The sequence below is a fragment of the Neospora caninum genome, chromosome X, assembly GCF_000208865.1.
Source record: "Neospora caninum Liverpool complete genome, chromosome X".
Classification (NCBI taxonomy): Eukaryota; Apicomplexa; class Conoidasida; order Eucoccidiorida; family Sarcocystidae; genus Neospora; species Neospora caninum.
In genome coordinates this window covers 2,415,205-2,434,792 of record NC_018396.1, presented here as the reverse complement: position 1 = coordinate 2,434,792, position 19,588 = coordinate 2,415,205, and the positions used below count along the sequence as shown (strand labels likewise).

Below are 19,588 nucleotides of genomic sequence, written 5' to 3'. Positions count from 1 at the left end.
GGCTTCTCCAAACAAGCAGTTTCTCACGAAGGGAACCGTTCGCAGGGGTGAAGAAAATGGGAACAGGTCGCAAAGGTTCGACGAAAACCTACAACCCGCGGGAACCGATCCGCCACGCAAAACCGGTCGCCCTTCAATCGGATAAATACATATGGGGAAGGATGTGCAGTGCCGGGGGCGCAGTGAAACGTGGATGGCTGTGGAGGTGCAGCTGAAATTTTTCCGTCTCCGCCTGTCCTGGGGGAACTCCCTGGTCTTGCGTTCGCTGTTTGCAGTCACGTGGTGGAGTGTTGGACACGCCGACGTGTCGCCACGGATGCGTTAGTCCGTGTGCGAACGCTGGTGGAACTTGAACAAAAAGCCGGGAAGAAGAACCATGCTAGAGAAACTTTCGCGGAAAACCAAGGAACGCGGATAATGGCTCCGACATCCGACACGCACTTGTTGTCCAAAATAAACGAACGCTCACGACTTGTTACCTTACTTGTATATACGGAACAGAAAGTTCGGCCTTAAAAGGTTTTACAAATGACGAGCAATAAACGAACGCTCACGACTTGTTACCTTACTTGTATATACGGAACAGAAAGTTCGGCCTTAAAAGGTTTTACAAATGACGAGCAACCACAAATTTAATACTGCTGCGGAAGGGCGGGTGCCGATGCAGGCTCGGGGAACGAACTTCATCACGCACCGGTATTCGGGACCGGCATCTGCCGATGTGTACAGCACAATGAAAGGTGTAGCTACAGCTGAAATACCCAAGAGAGAGATGAGTTTGAAAGCAACGCTCTGAAGAGAGACCGGCAGGATTTGCGAGCGAACAGTAGCAGTGCGAGCGTGTCAGCCAGGCGTACAGATAGCACCGCAGAGTTCGAGAAGCGGCGAACAGGCAGGATAAAGAACCAGAAAACGGAGACGAACGGCCTGTGGCGGTCCCTAGTCAGATACGTGTGAGCTTGTTCGTGAAACGCGTTTAGCACGCCGTCGAAGGTAGGAAACTCGTCGCCGAAAAGGCCAACGACAGAAGGAACAGACGAGCTTTTTCCCAGCGCAGCGCTGATCCAGTTCAAAAGCACGGTACAGTGAAACAGCCTGCACCTTGAAGAAGAGGTTCGCAAGAACACAAAAGAAGGAACGAAAGAACGTGGCATACACATCAGAGACGTTGACAGTTTGCAGCGAGCCAGAGGCAACAATCCGTCTGCCAAACCGGGGAACGCAAGGGACCGCAGCGCGACATCAGTGCCACTGGGGGCCGGCCTCCAGCTGCGTTGTTGCATGCAGAACTGGGGTGCTCTGTCCATCCCAAAAGCGTTGCCGGAACGAACCCATGCGTGACGCTTGAAAGAAGGAAATATCTTGCACCATTGTGTGTCAAAGCCGGAATATGTTGCGTACACAGACACGGGTCCTCAAACTCCGGCGTTGATGCGTTCGGACGTGAATCCGCCGCGCGTTTCTCTGATGGTTCCTCCTTGCTGTAGGTTGTGTTGCACTTCTGAGTACGCTGGAAGGCTCGCTGATGCAGCCGAAGCGTCGCATCGCTTTAAAAACAGTCCTTCTCAGCGTTCAACTTCAGACGGGGTGTTTACTGCTGCGAGCGCAGAGCCACGGTATGCTCTTGAATGTAACGGTACAAGCTGTAAGGACGCAGCGGGAGTGCTCTGTATGACACTGCCTTCGCCGCCTCCTGTTTATGGCAGACGGTGCCGCCACTGTCTTCGACGGGAACAGCCGGGGCAGAACGGAGAGTTTGCAAGGCATCGAGCGGGCCCAGCGGCGAATCCAGCGAACATGGGACAGATGCTTCGCATGCGAGAAGTAATTTCTTCCCATCTCGTCGGATAAGTCGGTAACCTATCTCTGAGGTTTCTGGACGAAGCACGGACACGGCTTGCACCACGCTTCAGCCACTCGATTTAAAGAACAGCACCTGAGGCGACTGGATCATGTGGTAGCCTGTATCGGATAAGTTCAAGATAGGCACACATTCTTCTGACTTGTCACCGGAAGTAGAGTTGGCCAATCTGCTGACGAAAAGTGTGTGTCTCGTCCATCGACTGATGGAGGGTACGCATATGTGCGGCGCTCTGTAAAATCCTGCCCGGGGAATATGCCACGGGAGTGGGAGCGACCTCAGGCGGGCACATCCCCGGCGGGTGATAAATACCGAATCCGACTGCACCGTATAAACCTAAAGGAACTACGTGGCACCGCAAGACGAGATGGTTCTCTTTCGGAAAAAGGCTTGTCGCCATTTACCTAACATAGTCGAGAAAAACCAGTGACACGGTGGCGATGGGGCAGGGACACAGAAGACAAACATACGAAGCACGCGGCACCCATGACGTGCGGCGACAAGCGCATTTTCCGAAACAGCATGGCGGCCCCGAACACTTGGACCGTCATGCTTGTAGCCAGTGAAAAAACATCCACACCTTGTTGACGAGACGGGTGCGGACGCACTAGTGCGGCAGTCCACAGTTGCCTGCTAGAGTGTCGGGCTAACTACTAAGTTTCGACATGCGCCGCAATACTTTTTCCTGACGGCTGGGCGTCTACCGCCCCGGGGGTTCCTGAGAGGCCGCCTCAGTGGTGTGGCTCTACATGCGTTTTCGCCGGACGGAGTTCAGTCAGTCGTAGCGTTTCCACTTCCACGAATGCCAATGTCTTCTACTGCGCAGGTGAATGGCCTCCCAAAACAGTTGATTTGATAACCCGACTTTCGGCGGGTCACGAAAAATGAAAAACTAAAAAAGTCGGGACGAGCCGGCAGACGAGGCCTGAGGCGACTCCTGATTTTGCCAGTGCCATCGATCTTTAAAAGACCCCAAAGGGTTTTTCTGTTTTCCATGCTTCCCTTCACTGCGGAAAAGAGTTGAGGATCGACCCCCGAGAAACACAGCGTTTCGCCTACACGGGAAGTTTGACGTCTCCCAAAACCCCGGCGTCTGTCCTCCTCGTCAGTTATCTGCTATGGTCAGACTGTAAAAAACAAATGAGCCTGGAAGCGCTCTTCTCTTTTCCGTGCGTTCGTCAGAGGCCCCACGCAACGCGACCGCACGGATTTCCCGTTGAAGTCCAACCTTCCCCCCGAAAGAACTGGAAGCCAGCTCAAGGGAAATCGATGTCGTCAGCACTCTCGGTTCTCCCGGGTGACACGACATTGCGCGCTGTCGGTGGAGGTTTCATGGAACGAACTGCCCATTTTTGTCTGGGCGCACGGACTGAGGCGCGCTCGCGTCCACTCTCCACTCTCTCTGCTCCGGAAAAAGGCGACGCCTTTGCAAAAGAACCGCACCACTGCAATATGACTCCACGCACGCGGCCTTCGTTGCGTCGCGAGACTCGCCTCCTTCGACTCCCCAAAGAGCCTCGGTCTCGTCTCCAACGCACTCTGGCCTCTCCCCTCCCGCGCGGGATCACTTCCCGTGAGTAAGCCTGCACACCCCCTTTCCAGCATGCAGGGCCCTGTGAGATCTTCCCCACGGTTCGCTATCGGAATCCTACACGGCAAACACTCTCTCGAGCCGCAGGCCACGCACATAGGCCTCCTACAGCAATTTCTCGTCCCAGCACTCGACGCTCCAACGCGACCGCGAGGCAACCGCGACCGCGAGGCAACCGCGACCGCTCGCCTTGGCCCGTTCTCCCTTCACGCGCCACTGTCCCCTCTCGCCGAACGAGCTGGATCTGCTTCCCTTTTCTCGATCCGTCGCTGCCGAAATCTCGACCGTCTCTCTTCCTTTCCCCACGAATAAAACGTGCAACGCACTCGAAGCCCGGGAAACCCCTACGGAGAGGGGTCGTTCGCAGGGCGTCAGCCTCACCCAGGAAGGGACGGGCACCACCGACAGGGTGCTACCGCAAACAGCCTCGAGCGTCCCGTCTCTCCCCCTCTCGCTGTTAATCTCCCGCGGCCGTAGCCCTCTCCAGCGTGTCCGTGCAGCCACTCCTGCGTGCGCTCACATCTCTCTGCCGTGCACCTCCTCCTCTCGCTTGTCTGTCGCCGCCTCATGAGCGACCGCGTCCCAACTCCCACTCGGGAGGGCAATCACTGTTTTGGCAGATCCTCTGTTCTTTCCCTTCTTCTCCAGCTCGGCCTTGCGCTTCTCTCTCTTGCTCCGTTTCTTCCCCGGGAGAAAGAGCGGCAGCTGCAAGGCACCCTCGGCAGTCGGAGACGGACTCTGGAAGTCCCCGTCGGGCAGCGCCAGGGCGGCCCCCAGGTTCGGCGAACGGCCTGCAAGCGTTTTATTCGCGGGCTTCGCCTTCAACGCGCGAGGCGTCGAAGCCGCCGATGCATTCCCCGAAGAAGGCGAAGAGGAGGAAACCCAGTGGGGATGCTCACTCAGCGCCAAACAGGCGCCTACGGGTCGCTTCAGAATCGACTTGAGAACAGGCGCAGTCTGCGCAGCGAGCGCAGCTCGGTCCTCCGCGCCGCTCGACAGTCCGGAGACAGAGACAAGCGAGGGAGACGCCGAGCTGAGGCGCGACGGCGAAGAGGCCGAAGCAAAAGACGCAACGCCTCCCTCAGCCGCGCCCTTTGACGACAAGGTGGAGGTTGACCCGCCACAAGAACCCGCAGTCGGACGACGCACGCCCGGCAGCAAGTCTGCCTGCGACACCGAGGGACTCACTGCAGAAGGAGGTTGAAGGCGGTTGAAGGCTGCGACAACAAAGCCAGGGGAAGAGAGGAAACCACGAAACGGATGGAGCCGCGCAACGCATGCAAATGTCAATCCAGATGCGCACCGAGACAGACCAGTGAGTCGTCAGTCGTCTCTCGTGTATGTGTGTGTCACCAGATGTCACCACGGATTCGAGATGACGACTTCCCAGTATTTGACTATTATATACTGTTAAATGCTATGTGTTAGAAACGTGTGAAGAAAGTTATAAACATTTGCAGTCAGTGGCATCAGTGCACCACGCAGAACCAGGCAACGGCCTGTCGGTTTCCTTCTGTGTGTAGGTACGCTCGTAACATTCTTCTTCGGCTCAACCGACCTCTTCCCTTCGCGCTCTCTCGTCTCTTCCTGCTCCCCTCCTTGTTTCGTCTCTTGCCTGCCGCGCTCCGGTTCTTCGAGCGGTTTTTCTCCCTGCGGTCTGGCCGGTCGTTCGCTCTTTCTCACCTTTCCTCCTTCCCGCTCTCTTCCTCGTTCCCGCGTGTCTCTCCGCGCTCCCCCGTCGCCGCCCCTCCTCTCTTTTTCGCTTCGGTCGCGCGCTCTCACCTGTGACGCGATTGCGCTTGAGGTCGAAAACAACTCTCCTTCTTTCCGTCGCCCTGGCCGCTCCTGACGGGACGAGGAAGCCCGTCTTGGATCCTCTGTGTTTGCCGCCCGCGTTTCTCTCCGCGTTGCTAGGAGAAGCAGCCTCTGACGCAAGACCTGCGGCTCTCACCTTCTTTGTCTTCTTCGTCTGAGTGCGCAAGAGCGGCGCTTCATCCCCTGTCTCCTCTCCAAGCTGAGACGCGTCCGTGGAACCTGGAACAGACAGAGAGGATGGCAGCAGTCCCCGCCTTTCTTTTCGGCGTCGCTGGCGCTCTTCCTTCTTCCTCTGCTTCTCGCTCTGTCTCTTTTTCCTTTCCTTCTTCGCCTTCCGGTCATCTTCCATCACCTCTTCATCGCTGCCACACTCCTGCCCGCGGGCGCCCTCCCCGCTCCACGTGTCGTCCCCACTGTACCCTGAAGCATCGCCCTGAGCTGTCTTCGCACTCGCCTCTCCAGTGTCTCCCTCGCCCCCACCCGAGGCCTTCCCTAAACCGCAGTTTGCGTTCTCTTGCTTCTGCGTCGGCGTCTTCGCCTCCGGCGACCCGCCTTCTCGTCCGTCCTCCTCCGGGGACGCGTCGGTGCCGCGCACCTTCCGGACCTTCGAAAACGCCTTCTCTGGACTCTTCCTCGGCGACAGGGGAGAGCATGAACCGTGCACGGCGCTCCCCAGGAAGCTAGGCGCAGTGTCGCTCTCGGAATCGTCGTCGCGTTGGAGGAGCGAGGACGCGAGGAAACTGCCACGAGGCCCGTTCAACCCCGAGACAGCCTTCCCTGCCTGCAGCCCCACACCCCGTCGCCTCTCCTCGAGCCCTCGGGGCCAGGAAGGGCTCTCGTCTCCGGCCGCGAGGAGACAGACGCCCGCCGCGTCCGCGGAGCCCAGCGCGCCCGCACGGAGTTTCTTCGCCCGCGCGTTCAGCGCGCCGCCAGACGAGAGCGAAGCGTCCCCAAGGAACTTTTTTCGCTTCCCCACAAACTGCTCGCCGTCGCTCATCGCCTGGCTCAGACCGTCAGGCAACCCGTCGTCGTCGATGGAACAGCCTCGAGACTTTCCTTTCTTCCCGAGGGCGCACTCAGCCGCGCATGCTTCTTCCGTCCTCGCGAACTCCAGTTTCCCCGTCTTTGCCTTCTTGGGGGTGCATGCGGTGTCGGCGTTGTGCACGGCAGCCGCAGCCTGCGGGCTGCATTGACCCGCCTTGGAGACCTCCAGATCGGCTTTGCGTTCCAGTTTCTTCGAGACGCTGTCGCCGGCCCCGCTCGTCTCCAGCCCCTCGCCCCCTTCGCCCCGTCCGCCTTGCTTCTTGCTGTCTCCCGCTCCCCGCTCTCTCTTCCTCTTTCCTTCGCGGAGCGTCGAGCGCGCGGGTCCCTCCTCGCAAGCGTCCTCGGGCGCGTCAGCAAGTGGCCGCGGAAACGAGATGCAGGTCTCGCCGTCGTCGTACGCGGCCGCGGCTCCGCCGCGCCTGTTCACGTCGCCTTGCTTCTCCGGCTTCAGACTGTCCTCGCCAGGCGCCCGGGGCGCTGTCCCAGACCCTCGGAGAGACGTCACCTGCGTCAGCAGCAGCTGAATGCCTGGCGACGCGGCGGCGACGGCTGAGAGCGACGAGGCGCGGTCTTCCGAACCGACCTGGGCCTCGAGGGCGTCGAGAGTCCGAAAGAGCGCGCGGCGGTTGTCTCCGCGGACGCTCGGCAACGACGCGAGCGTGAAGAGCGCTGCGGCGAGTACCCGCGGGCGCAAGTCCTCCTCGTTCAGTTCGAGGAGGACTTGCGTGTGGATCGCCCGCAGCATCGCAGGGCTTTCGGTGAAGCACGCCGCGTAGAAGAAGGGGAAGAAGAAGGCAAAGAAGAGCTTCTCGCTGTCCTCCTGGCCCACCTTCTGGAGGCTGCTGTCTTCTTCGGAGTCTGAGTCCTTCGCCTCGGTCCAGGACGCGTCAGACGCCGAGACGGCGGCAACGTCTTGCGAGCGCGCCACGCGGTACTCGGAGAGGAAGTACAGTCCGAGTTGCTGGGCGAGGCCGTTTCCGCCCCTCTCATCGAGGAGGATGCGCTCGGCGAGGAAACGGCCCATGGGGAACACGAACTTTTGAGGTCGGTTCGCCGCCTGCAGCATCAGGTGCAACAGCTCCGCTACCATGATTCTCTCGAGAAGAAGGAATTTGTTGACGCGGATACAGTCCAGTTTGTCCCAGTTCCGCTTCATGACGAGGAAGAAGGCTTTGAAGAATTTCCGCTTCTCCGCAAAGGTCGGCAAAACGCGCTCCAACAACGCGAGACACACAAACAACTCGCGCTGGACAAGCGGCTTGTCACTCAGCCACGCCGCATAGTACAGCGTCGTCCAAACTTTCTCATACTGCGAGAAGGGGAGAGGAGAAGGCGCCTTCGGGTTCTCCGCCGCGTTCTCTGCCTCGCCGAGCGTCTCCCCATCCTGCGCATCCGCCGCTCCTCGCTTCCGCCGCTGCCGCGAAACTCCCGACAAAAACGCCTCGACGCGTTTCAGCCCTTGATTCCGATACTTCACGTCTGTGTGTGCCAGGAGACGCGCCATCGCGACCAGCCGCTCGTCGTGGTCCCCCCCCCGCGAAGCGGCAGGGCGGGACTGCGGCGCGAGAGCGGCGGGAACGCGCGCGGCCGGGGTTGCTCCATTCCTGTACGGAAAGGAAGTCGCTGAGAGGGACTGAGAGTGCGAACGGCCGACGCGCACCATTTTACCCGCCTAGCAGGCACACAAGGGAACGGGAGACCGTGGGTGAAGCGCGGCGAGACAATCCTGCGCTCTCTGTGTTTCCGTGAGAGACGCAGGTCCGCACGCCTTCAACGGGCCAAAAAGGAGCCGGCGATATCGCTTCTCCTGGAAGAAAGGAGGCGAGAAGGGTCAGAGGAAAAGAGATAACCGATAGACGGGAAAGGCGGGCTGCCGAAAACACAACGAAGCTTTTCCCGTCAAGCAGCGGGAAGCACAGACCACGCCGCGAACAAAAACGGATGCTTAGGAACCGAGGGGCTCAGGTCAGAGACACTGCTTTGGTATCCTTGAAAGGGTAGTTGTTTCCTCTTCACTCCGGTTGTCACCCTCTCAGAACTGACGGAAACGGAGCTTGGAACACGCGGCACGTTCTGAAGAGTCGTCAGCGAGGTGGATATACACCTGAGGGAGCGGAGACAGGAACGCCATTCGCATGCGAGTCGGGGAAAACGGGAAAACGGAGCCTTCCCCGCCTTCATAGAGACACAAAAGACGCAGGCACACTTGACGGGATAAGGGAGAGAAGATGACGAAAGAAAAAAGAAGACAAATCGACAAGGAAAATGACGTAACTGTTCCGGGTGCTCAAACTCAAAGGCGAGCAACACAGCGGCAACACGCGACGAATTGCCGCGCGGATCACTGGCAGATTTTCCTCCGAATCCGCGCTTTTCGTCGCCGATTTTTAGGAGGCGTACGGACCTTTCCGTGGATCAGGAACGCCTTAGATTCCCGGGGAAACGAAACGTAGAGCTGTTGTTTTGCCCCTTTTTCTCTTGAACTTCTTCGATACTGCCCATCTGCTTTCGTCCCGCGAGGGACTCGAACCAACCGAGTTTCTGGCCTTTATGGGCGGAATTTTCAGCGCCAGAAAAAAGGGGTTGCGGGGGAGAAAAGAAAACGTCGTTTGCGCCTTCTTGTGCCGGCTTTTGCTCGTCTCCCGTCTTGACTGATGCATAGTCGGACGTGAAGGTCACAGAAGGGAACGCGGGAGTGAGGGAGACGACTGGCTGTTTCTCAACGAGCCCCGTCGATGCCGCACGACTCCCCCTTGCGCGCATCGGCTAATAGAACGAACTGCGAGCTTCCCCACTGACTGCACACGCGCCCCGAGCAGAAAGTGCGTAAAAGGAGCACGTACCTGGGCAAGGCAAATCAGCCGCAACACTGTTTTGTCTGTCAGAGCCCGGTTCGCCAATGCCTTCAGGAAACCGTCTCTTTGTCGAAAGAAGACGACGACGTGCTCTGTCCACATCCTTAGGAGCTAGGTTGCTTTGGCGTCCAAGCAGACAGGGTGCGGTCAGTTGTTCTCGCGACTCAAGTTGTAAATCTCAGAATGTAGGAGTGTTCTGGTCGCATTGCAAAACCGAACATGGACAGCAAGATAAGGCGTCTGGGGACGTTAAGTGTTCTTGCAGCAGCTTGCGTTACGATGAAATATACCCGTGCCCACCTGGTAAAAACTCCGGGAGTCTCGTGAACGAGGGAGGGCGAAGCGACCGGAGTTGTCGAGAGACAGAGCCGACGGAGAGGAGCGCTGATAGGAGACCAAAAAACTCGACTGCAAGCTGTCCAGCACAATGGAAGATCAGAGGGAAGACAGGAGATAAAAGTTAATTGTGAGGAAGAAAGGAGATAAAAGATAAATGGGAGAACGAGAGACGGCTAGGACAAACGGGCACATACACACGGGAAGCGGAGGCAGACAGGGCGAGAATCCCCCTGGTACAGGAAGATCCAGCGAGCGTACCACAGACAAGTGAAAAGTGAACCCATTGAGAAAAGCCTGTCCTACATTTGACTGCTGTACATCACCACCCAACTGGACTGCTCAAGACAGCCAAAAGTGTTGTCAATGTCATACAGGTTTTCATGTTTGCTTGGAACCTGTAGTCATTAACACTGTTGGGTTAGTTTAAGCATAGAACCAGTCCGGCAGTAAAGCATGAGATAGTGGCTAATCTACCATATAAGATGTAAGTCGCTTGTGGAATAGCAGTAGCTGGTCCACATGGAACCTGCAGCTTGTTATTTGTAGGTCTCCCTCTATTTGCGATCGCAGCCGATACACTTCAGTCATGTCATTTCCATGTCACTGTCATTTCTACCTTGGAATTCTTTAGTCAAAGTATAAGTAGCTCGCTGGTTACATACTTGCCACTACACTGTGTAGCTTTGAGCGAATGAAACGGTACATTATGTACGAGATTCCCGGGACTATTTACAGTTTTATATTCATAACTTGGTTGTCTGTATTCAATAACTGGAGCCATATTCAGTACCCTGGGTAGTATAATGTGTCGGTTTATTCGATTTGAGAAAGTAGAGTGGACAGCTGTACGCTGAGCACGTCAACCAGTTTTGATCGGGGAGAAGCGACGGGTCACGAAGGCTCAGTGCATGCGAGAACTTTATTCGGTTGGTACACATGGAATACGTGTGATTCTCGCCTGTTCGTCCGATACAGTGGTCGAGTCGTCAAAACAAATCCGTACGGGCGGTACAGGTGAAAGAAACGTGCGCGATCTATAACTGAGCGAAATGGCTGAAGAGGCACCGACGGATCCTTCCAGAAAAAGCACACGCATATCATCCACGTCGATTTCCGCCGTCCAAGCACCGCAAAAAGAGTGATCTCAGCAGGCCACACAAGCAGTCCGTGCCTCCTGGGGGCTAAGCAGTCTCTGCTTTGTCTCCAGGGCGCAGCGCTCCCTCGCGAAAAAGGTGTTTTCCCGTTGCTTGCTCTACACTGGTATGCCGTACTTGTGGAAGAAGTGCCTACTTGAACGCGTACTCGCCGTTTATACAAGTTTCGTAAAAAATTTTCTGGAATCCTGCGCTGCATCGGCCCTGTGAAACCGGGTATCTTCAGAACCAGCAGTGGAACTCTCGGCGCACACGCGACACCGGTGGTACGAAGCTGCGGATACAATGACCTGCGGAAAAAAGTATTGAGCCCCTCCTCCAGGCGCTCTCAATTGAAGCGCTTTCCCGGAATTCCCCTAGCGCGTTTCATTCTTTGCACTGGACAAAACCGCCAGAGAACCTCCGGTTAACTCATGTTCCGAACTCGCTTTGTCACCGCCCCCCCCCTTTAGCAAACCGTGCCTTTGTCCCAGTAAAAAAAGAGAATGTTTCTCCACGGTTTCGTGTTTTCAAGCAGATCCAGGAAGGTGCAGAAAATCCTGCAGAAACCTCCAACGCATGCTGGCATATCCGCGAACCGGTGGAGACCAGTTTTCCCTTACAAATGCGCTGTACGGCCAACTAGACTGGTACACGCCAGCGAAGCGTGAGAACGTGAGGCAAATTCACATTGCAACGGTACAGGAAGAATGCAGACTGGATTAAGACCCAATGCGGAGCGTGTCCCGTGACCGCGCAGCCGCAACCGGCCTCGGCTCGCGTTTTCTTGCCTGCTTTCCTCGCATGTCAGCCCTGGAAAGACGAACAACCGCGGCGGCTTTTCACAGAAGATTCATTCGGCAGTTTCCTCGAGCAGGGTGAGCTCTCTGAGGGCGATGACACAACCGTCCGCGTTGCAGACAAGTAACAGCCTTCGAGAGCGCATCTCGTCGGACTGTGGACGGTTCGCGCGTCCTCTAGCTCCCTTGTCCACACAGGAAAAACTGTCTCATTCTAACTGGAGAGAACGGCACGCATGGGCATGCCTAACGCTCTTTTTCTCTCTCAGTTTTGTTTTCTTCGCCTCCACATCGAGAGCCTGCGCGTCCCTCGTGTCGGCCAGATGGGTAACCCCAAACGAGGCTGTCATCTGCCGCGCTCGGTTCGCGTTTCGAGATTTCAACGAGAAAATCGCGCAAAAAACCCGAAGCGGGAAGCCTGATTGTCTTGATGCGTAAACGTTTCGCCCTCGAGCCCGAAAAACACATGCACCTGATCATGCACATCTCTACACTTGAGCCAGACCCATATCGACACACATACAGGTACACACAAACTGGTCTCTCTCTCTGACCAGCAGTGTGTCTCGAGATGACTACGCTCGCCGTTCGGGCTTTCGGCTTTTCAAAACCAGCCCGATTGCTCTCCTTTCGCTGTTTTTCATTCATCCCGTGCCCCGTGCGCCTGTGCGTCACACATCGCGCTCTCTCTTTGCCTCTTTCTCGCTCCTCGTCCTTTCCCCTCAAATCGGTTGTCCCGTTCTGGGTAGGCAGATCGCCATGCCGCCGTGAGTGTGCATGAAACGAGAGCGAAAAACGGACAAAACAAGCACGAAAGAGAAGAACCCGGGTGCAGACCCCGCTCTCCTTTTTTCTCGCTTCATGCGCCTTCATCTTTGGACGTCACCACTGCTCTCATCTCTCCTCTCTTCTCTTCGTTTTCTTCACTCCATCAGCCAGTTGTCCACTTTGTCCGTGTCGAGAAAATCGATTTCGTCTCCGTCCCACGTCTTCTCGCCGTTCTCTCTCTCGGGATTTGCGCTCGGCGATCTGGGCGGCGTCTCTAGATCAAAAACCTGCAGGCTCGGAGTCCCGAGACCCTGCTCGTCCTGCCTCTGTCGCGCGCCCTCGCTCGGCGCTCCGTCCACCGCCTTGGGCGGCGCACGTCCCGGCGGAGGAGTCGCCTCGAAAGGGAACTCGGCTGCGGTCTGCCCAGCCGTCTGGTTCGCCGCGCTCGCTGCGCCGAGTCGCGTCTCTGCTCCGGGAACGCCCGACAGCGGAGCAAGAGAAGAGGCCACAAGTGCGGACTCTGAAGCAGCCTGAGAAGAAGACTGAGATGACGCTTGAGAAGGAGACTGCGACGAGGATTGGGAAAGAGACTGCTCCGAGGATTGAGAAAGAGACTGCGACGAGGATTGGGCAAGAGACTGCTCCGATGAATGAGAAAGAGACTGCTCCGAGGATTGAGAAAGAGACTGCTCCGAGGATTGAGAAAGAGGCTGCGCCGAGGATTGAGAAAGAGACTGCGCCGAGGATTGAGAAGGCGGAGAAGGCACCGGAGCCGAGGACGCGGGAGGCGGGAGGGAAGACGAAGGCGGATGAGACGCAGAAGCGCCTCTGGGGCCTGCTCGCCGATCGCGGGGGCTCGCCGACGTCGCAGCTGCAGCGGAGAGAGGAAACCCAAGCGGACGAACGAGCCATAAAACACCACGCGCGAGGCGGGGCTGCGCGACCGAGAAAAGCGCAGGCGCGACTGAACGCTCAAACAGCAGCTGAAAACGAAAGAACTTGCAGAAGAAACAGACAGAGGGAAGCGTGAAGGTGCTCGGAGCTCTCGCCGGGGTATCTACTCCGCATCGCCCTTCGCGAAATTTGTGAGCGTCTGCATGTCTCTCCACCGACGTGTCGGCGTCGCTGCAGCTTGCCTCTTCACTTACACAGCTTCGAGAGATACGGAACTAGCTGCTTCTTCGTCTGGATGTACAGCGCAGCCAGGTCTTTCATAGGGTCCACTTCGCCGCTCTTGGCGTCGCCTCTGTCCTCTGCCTGCCGCGTCTCTTCCGAGCTGTCGCTGGAAGCCTCCTCGCCCTCCTGTCTGTGACGGATGCTCTGCTGCTGCTGGCGAATCGCTCTGACGAGGACCTCGCGATGGAGGGAAACGAACTGTTCCGTTTCCGCGAAGAAGTGGTCGAGCTGTCGACAGCCACGGAGAAAGCGTTTGCGGGCCCCAAACAAAAGAGCCTGCTCCTCAGCCGACAACGCTGCGACGTACTCAAACTTCTCGTCGCTCGGCCTCCTCTCTTCGCTCGTCTCCTTTCGCTTTTCCGGCTCGTCGGGACGAGGGAGCGGCAGGCTCTCGGCCATCCTCTTCTCGCCTTCGGCCTGCAGAGCATCGAGCACTTGCGTGCACTGAAGCAGAAACTGGACTTGCTGCTGGAGACGCGTCTTCTCAAAGGCCAGGTGACGGCACACTTGCGTCTTCAGGGCTCCTGCGAAGCGAGGAAGAATCCAGGAAGAAACTGCAAGGAAGAAAGTAGGGTCGATCCCGTTTTGACGTGGCGCTTTCCTCTCCTCTGGAAGGAGAGTCCAGAGACACCTCAAGGCGCACACAACTAGAACCTGCGTCTTCCCGCCTTCCGCGGCGCCCCACACAAACCTCCTCACTTGGCTTTTCTGCAGGCATGTCGCGCTGTCTGTGTGTCTCGTTCTCTTTGCTCCGTTCTTTTCTCCTCTCTCTTCTTGATCTTCTGTTTCTGTTTTCCTGCTCTTCCTCGCTTCTTGCGCGCGCGACAGTCCGCCCCTGGAGGACCCACCTTTCAGGTTGTCCACGTCGTGGACGGTCGTTTCTTTCTTCTTCGCAGCGTCGAATTCGAAGAGTTCAACGAGACTCGCAGACGTGCGCCCCAGCGTGTCGAGCGCAACGCGCAGCTGACTCTGTTGGAGCCCCCGCTGCTGGTGGAGATGAATCTGTTCCTTGTACTGCTTTTGCACGTGAAGAAGCTCAAGATGGAGGCCTTCTTCTTCGCCCTGCAGCTCCAGCTGCTCCGACTCAACAGACGCAATCTGAAGAGAAAGCGACACGAGACACACGCTAGAGAGTCCCTGAGCGGTGGTCAGGCACCTCGAGCCAGAGGAGCCCTCCTGAGGCGACGAGAAGAAAACGTTGTGCAGAGAACACGCAGAGAAAAAGGGACAAACTCAGCGCCAATCCACACGCACACTGTCCTCGGTCTCCCTCTCCACACAGGTACAAATATACATATATACATATATACATATATATGTATATATGGTATAGGCATATCAATACAGGAAACATGTGTTTATATGTAGATGTGCGTGTGTACGTATACACATGACGTCTGTTTACAGCTGTACCGATCTGTGACTACAGAGTTGTGTATAGTGACATACACAAGCACGTTTTGGCACATGTGTCAATGCAAATCCACACGCACGCATGTATATGTACGTTTGAGGAGCACGCGCGTATTGAGCAGGGGTCTCGGCGCAGTTCACAGACACCTTTCTGTGCGGGGGACGAATTTGGGAGGACCGACCTTCTGGAGACAGGTGTCGAGGCGTTGTTCGAGCTCTTCTCGCTCCTGTTTCAGTTTTTCGAGTTTTTCACTCAAAGCCGTTCGCCTCTCGTCCAACCCCGCGGCCTCCTTCACGAGCACCTCGCTAGCTTCGGTCATGCGAACCTGAAGCGGAAACGCGACAAAGAAAGCGTTTTCTTCGCGGCGCAAAAAGACCGAAACATGCCTTTCAAAAACGAGATGCAGCGGACCAGAGAGAGAGAGCGAGACACTCCACTGTTTCCCTAACGTCGTCGCCTCCTCGCTTCTCGCGTTGTTCTGGTTACCTGAACTTCTTTCTTCTGCTGCTCGACAGCTTCTTCTGCGCCTTCGAAGGTTCGCGCGAGCGCTTCTCTCTCGGCTTTCAGCGAGGCGAGACCTGCGATCTTCCGGCGCGCGTCCTCGGCCTGCTCCAGGAGGAGTTGCTGCTTCACGCAGATGATACGCTGTTGCAAGTCGAGCAACTGCGCATTCGCCAGCAAACGGATGTTGTGCGCGACGAGCGGGTCTTCCTGCGCAGGCAAAAAACCCCGACGGCGAAGAAAAGACACACCCGGGACAGCTGTCCAGACACCCGCCACGGACGGAAACGCAACGCGCACTCGACGCCGCGTGTCGATACACGGGACTGTAAGTCTGTGCATCTGTGAACTCGGTCCTTTGCCGTCGCAGAAGGCGCATGCAGTCCCTTCAAGCAGAGACAACCGGCGGACGGTGGGGGGCCGACAGGGCCTCAGAAAGAGTCTCTGAAGGGAGCGGCATATACCGAGCTATAGACTCACATCTTCGGCGTCCTGGCAGAAGTCACAGTCTTCGATTTTCGCAGCCAAGTGTCGCGCCTCGGCCTCCAGTCTTCGCCGCGCATCTTCCTTTCTCTCGAGCACCCAATTTCGTTTCCAGGTCGACAGCAGCTGCAAAATCGCCTCGAGAACTTCGAGCCCCTCCGCCGGCGACGCAGCTGAACGTCGAGTTCCCAAACGTCCGGCCTTCCCCGTCTCCGTGTCCCTCTCTCCCTCGGCCGTTTTCTCTGCGTCTTCTCTCTTCCTCGCTTCTCTTTCTTTCGAGTTCTCTCCATCGCGCTCGGCGGTCTGCGGCCCCCCGCCCCGGCGGCCTCGCGCACTTGCACTGCTGGCGGCCGCAGCTGCGCCCGCCGCCGTGAAGAGCGCATGCAGCAGTTCCAAGTGACGCTCTTGCGCCCCGGCCAAGCAGAGCGACATCACAGACAGCACGGCGTCGAGAGCCGGCGTCGGCAAAGAGACTGGCTCGGCTGAGAGCGTTTTGTCCTCGGGTTCAACAGTTGCAGCTGCCTCCGCGAAAGCCTCCTGGGAGGCCCCGCCCTTCCCAGAAGCTGGCGAGGCGGAAGAAAGCGGGTCAGCGTCCGCAGAGACGCTCGGAACAGTCGGCGATCGGAGATCTCCCGCAAGTGACGGCGTGAGAACCTGCGCGGGAGGCGCCGCTGTCTCCATCTGACGCTTCTCGTAGCGCCGGTGCGCCTCCCGCCGCGCCTCCAGAAGCTCCTGCGTGTGCGCGGCAAAATGCGAGCGCAGGCTGCTTCGTCGTGCGACCGCGAGGAGACACCTCTCGAGAGCGTTCGACCGAAGGAGGACCTGAAGGGAAACGGAGCGCAGCTTTTCGCCTCCGTCATCGCTTCACGCTCGCCTCTCCCAAAAGAGCAAAGTCGCGGAACGGCCAGAACGGCGGCCGGCGCGCTTGTCTGTTCGCTGCGGAGGAACCGCACTTCGCACGTCGCGAAGTCATCACCCTAAAGGGGCGCGTGTGAGTGTCGCTCTCTCTTTCTCGGGTTTTGGACAGCCATGCAGCGCCTTCGTCTTACTTCTTTGAAGGAGAAGCCGTCGCCGTAGATGGCCTTTTCGCCTCGCCGTTCTTCTTCCGCCAGCTCCTGGGCGAAGGAGGGCGCAGCGGGCGGCGGTACGGCGACCGCCGACGCCGGTGGAGTTGTGGCCAGTGGGGGCAGTGCGCCGTTGCCACGTTCTCGCCTCAGCTGCGCGTCTCCCGCCTCTCCCGGGGCCTCATTAAGATCCGAAGCGAGCGCAGGCGAGAGCGGCGAAGAAAGCAAGTCGCCCTCGCCGCTTCCCTGGACGCCTCCGTCTCGACTCGCGTCGGCAGACACCTGCGCGGGGTGCGGGTTTTCCACGAACTCCGCAGACGCGAAGCGCGGCGCACTGTGCAACGCTGAGAAGAAATGCACAACGCAAAGAGGCGCACCGCCCACAAGTGGTCTCCGCGTCTCCACATTCGCACTCGAGCTCGCCTTCTTTATCAAGGCCTATAGAAGCGTATATCCAAAGGAATCACTTCCATCTATATACATGCATATAATGTATATATATATATATATATTTAGAGGTATATATATGCATAAATATCCATATGTATATATATGTATATATATAAATATATGAAGGTAGATGAACGGTTTTATGCGTGAAAGCATATGAGGAGAGGAAGACGTGACTCCATTCGACAGCAGTGGGAGCCGCGCGCGATTCGCTTTGAAAGAGTCTGATCTCTCCAAACTTCGTCGCCTCTGTCTGCCCCTTCGCCGTGGGCTGTCGCTACTTCGTTTCCTTCCCTCGTCTCGCGCGTCTCTTCGCTGTGCCTCACCCGACTGCAGCGTGAGCATCCGCCAGAGAAGCAGCAGTTCGTGGATTTCGTCGAGTGTACGTACACCGCTCGCCTCCTTCTGGAGCTGGGCCATGAGCTCTTCGGCGCTCAGGCCGGCAGCAGCCGCCTGAGCGATCGCATGGGCGCGGCCTTCGACTCTGCCGTGCGAGGAGCCGCCGAGCGCGAGGATCGCGTCGCGCGCCTTCGTGATTGTTGCTTGCTGCGCCTGGACCGTGCTGGAGACTTGCTGCCGAACCTGGAGAAAAGAAACACCGCGAAGCCGAGACACCTGGGATGCCAAAGAGAGGAAAAGAACGAGGGGAGAGGGAGAGAGAAAGAAAAACGGCGAGGGGACAGGGAGGGGTGAGACGAAATAAGGACAGAAACGGAGAGCGGAAGGGTCGGAACGGAATGATGAGGAAGCAGAGGAAGGCGACATAGTCGAAGAGCATGCGAAGAAGGGAGACATACGCAAAAGAACGGGGAAACAAAAAGAGAACAGAAGGGAGGTTGAAGAAGAGAGAAGAGGAGGATGGAGACGGCGGAAGAGAGTCACGCATTCAAGGCCCGCGGCGCTTTCAAAGAGACAAACATTCACTCTAGTCAAAACCTCCTCTTGGGTACTTTCGCCAGAAGAACCGCAAAAGAAAACTCCGATCTGGCTGTGCAGACTTGCCAGCCGTATTGCCATATACACATGTACACACATACCCCATATATGGACACATTTGTTGTTACATGCATACATATACATGTATATATATATATATATATATATGTATACTTCCAAGTACTTTGCGAGTATTTATATGTATGTATCTATGTAGCCATATCGATACATGTGTCTGTGAAAAAAGGGACAGGAGGCCAGGAGGCAGACAAGATTTGAAACTGGAAAGGGAGGCTTTTGGTTGGGGCTGAGACGCATTTCCAGCGGTTCCAGGGGGAGAGGCAGCAGCTGTTGCAGAGCAGTCCTTACCTCGTCAGCCTTTGTGCGCACGCGGTTGTACGTGTCAGTGAGAAGTTTGCCCCACATGGTGGTGAGGGTTCTCAGCGGAAGCTGCGAGAGAAGAAGACAGAAGCTGATCGTTCTCTCCAGCTGGCTCGACGCCAGTCGTCCGCACGCGCTCTACAAGCGGTCGCTGCGCTCTGCCCGTGCGTCTGTGGCGGGGGGCTGCCGCAGCGTCAAGGAAGGAAAGAGCGAGGAGAAAGGAGACAGAGGCAGACAGAAGCCACCGCTGCGACCAGTAACGACGCGGTTTTCGACGGAGGAAAACCCGTGCGAATCAGAGGGAGGTCTGTTTTGCCGAGGCCGCCAAAACCACACGGGCACTCTCGTGAGTTGCGTGTGCGCGCTTGACGCTTGTTTTTGTCGAGGACACAGACAACGAACGAGACCACGAAAGCGAGGAGGAAGCAAGTGTGTCTGGGAGGAGACCGAACGCAGTCGAATGGTAACAGAAGTGAAGGACCCGCGCCGAGACAGACTCCCGCGTCTCCGCTGCGCACACACGAAACCGCCACAGTTCGGGAAGCCGTTCACGGGGAACCCGCTTTTCTCCGGACGAAGTCCCTCGTTGCCGCCCGGTGAGGTGTATGTACACCCGAGGGTTGTCGCCTGAAAACGCGGGAGGGCACCCTGGGAAGCCAAAAATCGGAAAAGCCAGAATGGAAAGTGGTGTTGCACACGCGTGCAGCGAGTTCATCTGCATTTAGACACAAAAACGCAACTGACGACAGACGAAGCGAGGAGGCCCTCCTCTGGTTTTTGTCTGCAGTGTACATACAGATGGGGAGTAGAAGAAACGATGCAGCGAGGCCTTCGAGCGAAGCTCGGAAGGGGAAGAGGCGACTTTTGAGCGAGTTGGTCTGCGAGTCGGCGGGCTAGAAGACAAAAAACGCATGCATACAGGCCACAGTTGCACAGCAACAAAAGGCTGAGGTGGTCTTACGCAAAATCGCTAGTAC

General features: G+C 57.2%; 2 protein-coding genes across 2 annotated transcripts; both read right to left on the bottom strand.

The window, feature by feature from the left end:
• Positions 1-3,968: 3,968 nt before the first annotated feature.
• NCLIV_047730 (putative Nucleolar protein,Nop52 domain containing protein) lies at positions 3,969-7,974 on the bottom strand (the record flags this gene model as incomplete). The annotated part of the gene is made up of 2 exons (XM_003884324.1): positions 3,969-4,669; positions 5,235-7,974. The coding sequence occupies 2 exons, from the start codon at positions 7,972-7,974 to the stop codon at positions 3,969-3,971; spliced, it is 3,441 nt and encodes a 1,146-aa protein (XP_003884373.1).
• Positions 7,975-12,361: 4,387 nt separating this feature from the next.
• Positions 12,362-18,656, bottom strand: NCLIV_047720 (conserved hypothetical protein; the record flags this gene model as incomplete). Its single annotated transcript, XM_003884323.1, has 9 exons — positions 12,362-13,077; positions 13,355-13,906; positions 14,231-14,480; positions 14,978-15,121; positions 15,283-15,507; positions 15,778-16,512; positions 16,830-17,188; positions 17,621-17,876; positions 18,600-18,656. The coding sequence occupies 9 exons, from the start codon at positions 18,654-18,656 to the stop codon at positions 12,362-12,364; spliced, it is 3,294 nt and encodes a 1,097-aa protein (XP_003884372.1).
• Positions 18,657-19,588: the final 932 nt, after the last annotated feature.